Below are 4277 nucleotides of genomic sequence, written 5' to 3'. Positions count from 1 at the left end.
TTATACCCCTTAACCAAATAGTATTATTTTAATTAAATTATTTTAATTTTAACTAATCAAAATAATAACTTAATATATTTAATTATACATCCTTAAAATTCTAACAGGTGTATCTCCTTCTACTTGGGGTCTTCAACCTCATCATAGATAGATATCAGAAACACATAGGGTCTAAAATTGGTATGTCATTTGAGAATTTTTGTGAGGGTATAAATGGAAGAACACACTTTCAAGATCATAACGATCTCATGGGTCATCCAATTTCCATCTAACATTATGAAATTAATGACGCCAAACGTTAAGTACCCATTAATTGTTGGGAATAATAATAACTCCTCCCTCTCCCTCGCCTCCGTTTCTCTTCTCCTCGGCAAAGCCATATGTTGCTGCCCTTGAAGCTCATCAACTACATAGTGCCCATGCTTGCCACCGCCATCCTCCTCCTCCTCCTCTTCTCGCACTACCTCGACCTCCCCTCCCTCTCCTCCCCCGTACCGATCTCCACCTCCGTCCGCCACAGGGGCCCCAAAGCGGCCTTCACCGATCTCGTCGCTGCGTTTGAGCTGTGGGACGCCGAGGTGGGCTGCGCTTGGTTCCGGGAGAAGCACTCTGGATGGGCGACCAACGCCTCCGCGATACGGCCCGACGACGACAACGACGAGTGCGCTGCAGCAAGGATGAGCCACGTCAGCGTGCTCGTCAAGGGGTGGACTTGGATCCCGGACAGCATGGATGATCTTTACCCGTGCCGGTGCGGGATGACCTGCCTCTGGACCAAATCGCCCGTTCTCGCTGATAATCCCGACGCCGTGTTGTTTGAGAGCGTGACGCCTCCGGCGACGGTAACTCTAGTCGCCCAGATACTTTAGCTTTGTGAGGAACATATAATTCATGCGAATTTGAAGATTATCCTGGAAAATGGCATATACAAATGTGATCTTTGGTGAAGTGGTAGCTTTAGAAACCAAGTCGAAGTACCCAATGTACCGATATTATCGCAATTAGTGCTTCTGCATTTTTGTTTGATGAGTGAAAGTAGATCTAGTTTTCATATATCTCTTGCAATTCAGATCGGTTGTTCTTAATATTGTCTTTTGGTAGCCTTAAAAATCTTTCTGATCTATTGATTCCTTTCTGACATTTAATAAGGACTGTGTAAAAAATTAACAAGACAGATGTACTTGGTGGATAAGAAGGACAAAGAAAAATTCGACAAGGCAACATAAACATCACGGCAATAGAAACTCTAAACCTGGGCTGATGAAGGTGTGCTATATGTAGCGACCAAGCCAAATTAGGCAAAAACACCAAATCCACAATCGCACACATTCAGTCGGTTAGTCAATGTTTTAAACCCACCTTTTATTTATCCTTCCCTGATTATGTTCAATAAGTCAGCAGAACCCATTGATCATACCAGCTAGGTGATTCACTTTGCAATTGATACTTCAAACTCATTGATAATCTTTCGTCTTGCTTGACATCCACTTTGGCTCCCTTATCTCTTCATATGATATCCTTGTCAGTGGACACCACATCTGCTATGTCATCAAATAATTTTAGTATCTCCAATCTAACAGAACTTTGTACACAAATCCTACAAGTTGATTTGAAATTTCCACAAAATACACATACAACTTTCTGTGAGGGCTGGTTTCATTAAACATGCAAGTTGTTCAAACAACGTACCGATAGGAATATGAAGTATTTTCCACCATAGCAAACAATTAGCGTATGGCAATCTTCAGAAACATCTTTTGTCCCTGTTTTTACAAAAACATTACTCTTCCGAAATTCTGTCCTTATTCATGCCAATGTGCTGCTCTATTTGATATCTTTTCCTTGCTTTGCAATTTCATTTGCTGCAGTCTCTTTGTACCTATTACTCACTGAAATCTTGATCTAACTCTCTAATTACCTTGGTAACCAGACGTTGTACCAGGATCCTCTTTGTTATGTGTACATGCCAACTTTTATAATAAAAGAAGTTCTATGAAATGTGCCTGCATCCTCATATGGACGGACCACTTTATTTGTTTGCTGTAAAAAACCCGGAATTCTGTCCTGCTTCACAAGGGAATTGAGAATCCATGATCAGGGGAAAAAATGGGCATTCCAAATGAGATGCCTATAAAATTCATAAGTACAAAATGGTTCATTCTTAATGTGTGCACCAAAGAATGATGTGTTTTATTTTGCTCATAGAAATATGTATCAATTTTTAGGAAATGATATACATTTTCCCCTTCCATTTTTGCTTACTGATTCTGAATAAAAAACCCTTGCCAAGATCTCTCCATCTTCATTGAATAGGTGATGGATCAGCTCGAAGAATCCACTTGTTATATTATATCATGAATGATTCTAGAATTGTAATTATAAAAAATATTCAAAGTAATTGATTTGTTTTTGTTACATTCGCCAGACAATTTCCCAGAATATTCATTTGGCAAGTTATAAGATTTATTGTCTATAATTTTCTCAATTGTTCATAAGGAGAGCAAGCATTGGCAACACACCATGGTTAATCCTTCATGACCCGTATGACCAAGGTTCAATTTCTTTTCTTGCAGAAGGTTATGACCCTCCCTATACTTGTATTGGCAGGAAACTCATGTATTGGGCTGAAATATTTTTTACTCAAATCTAGTACAAAACAATTAATGCATCTTTGCTTTTGTATATGGCAACATATTCATGCTGAGCACTTGACATGCAAGAATATTTATGAGCTTTGTACATTTCTAGATTTCTAGTACCCTTATGCAACTTATGTTTACCTTTTTTTACCAGAGGAAAAAAGGTGATCCACTACGTGTTTATATGGATCTTGAGGCCAGTAGAAAACCTTCGGGCTTCGAAGACATATTTATTGGTTATCATGCCAAGGATGATGTGCAATCCACATATGCAGGGACTCTGTTTCACAAGAGCCGAAATTACCATGTTTCATCTCAGAAAAGAAATGTGAGTTATCATTCAGACTTCACAAACACCTCTTTTACTATTCTTGATGTTATTTCTCATCCTAATAGTGTCGTAAAGATTTGCAACCTGCATCTTGTCATAGTTGGTCATCCTTATAGCTATACTGTACACTATGGCTTTTTCTATTTGCTCAACTTTGGTTCTGTGCCAAGCAACAATTGGAACATTTATATCTTTGCATGCCTGAAAATTGATGCTTGTTATGAACACCTAAACACTTGATAATAGACATGGGTAGGATGCATTTGTGTAGAGCATGCCTGAAACTTGTGGACAGTGTGCTTCATGACATACGTACTTACCAAGTAAAGATATAGCACATAGTGGTAGCAGCAGTTTTCACAGGACCAATACTCGTAAACATCATTTCCCCATAGGAGCTACCATTTTATTCTGTAAATTTTTGTGGACAAATGGTTTTTAAACATGCATCGAAAATGATAATATTTTCTCACTTTTTTCATTTCCTTTCAGGACGTCCTTGTGTATTGGTCTTCTTCAAGGTGTCTTCCCCAACGAAACCAACTTGCAAAAAGATTCCTTTCCCTCATCTTTCACCATTCTTTTGGTGAATGCCTGAACAACGTTGGGGGTCCTAATGCTGCACTTTCTCTCTATCCCGAGTGTTCCATGAGTGAGAACCCAGTACCTCATTGGTGGGACCACCTGCATTGTGCCATGTCACATTACAAGTTTGTGCTTGCCATCGAGAACACCATAACCGAGAGCTACATAACAGAGAAGCTCTACTATGCCCTGGATTCTGGTGCAGTGCCCATATATTTTGGTGCACCAAATGTGTGGGATTTTGTCCCTCCACATTCTATAATAGATGGGTCCAAGTTTAGTTCTCTAGAGGAACTGGCATCCTATGTAAAAGAACTAGCAGATGATCCGATTGCTTATGCAGAGTACCATTCTTGGAGGAGATGTGGTGTGATGGGCAACTATGGGAAGACTCGTGCCGCCAGCATCGATACGCTGCCGTGCAGATTGTGTGAGTTGATAAGCAGGAAAGGTGGAAGGAATGCCAGATCATAGTAAGAATGTGATTTGTGGCCTCAATTCATAAATTGAATGCCTTATAGTGGTACCTACATCACGATCAAAGCATCACAGGTCTACAGATAGATTTTCTCCTATTCTTTAATTTGTCCTTTTTATGCTCTTTAAAATCAGTCTTATAGTTGTTGTTTAATAACTATTGATAGAACAAATGACACGAGACACCTGTCAATGTGTAAATAATTTGAGATGCAATGTAAATGGGTTCAGCCTCAATGACCAAG

At 39.5% G+C, this 4277-nt stretch overlaps 1 protein-coding gene across 1 annotated transcript; it reads left to right on the top strand.

The window, feature by feature from the left end:
- The first annotated feature begins 314 nt into the window (after window positions 1-314).
- Window positions 315-4277, top strand: LOC135615345 (alpha-(1,4)-fucosyltransferase-like). Its single transcript, XM_065113675.1, has 3 exons — window positions 315-842; window positions 2794-2967; window positions 3463-4277. Exons 1-3 carry the CDS (start codon window positions 381-383, stop codon window positions 4027-4029), a joined length of 1203 nt encoding a protein of 400 aa, XP_064969747.1. The 5' UTR covers window positions 315-380; the 3' UTR covers window positions 4030-4277.

Source organism: Musa acuminata, chromosome BXJ2-6 (assembly GCF_036884655.1).
Source record: "Musa acuminata AAA Group cultivar baxijiao chromosome BXJ2-6, Cavendish_Baxijiao_AAA, whole genome shotgun sequence".
Taxonomy (NCBI): Eukaryota; Viridiplantae; Streptophyta; class Magnoliopsida; order Zingiberales; family Musaceae; genus Musa; species Musa acuminata.
Note: the sequence above shows the minus strand (reverse complement) of the source record. Positions and strands in the feature narration are given on the sequence as shown.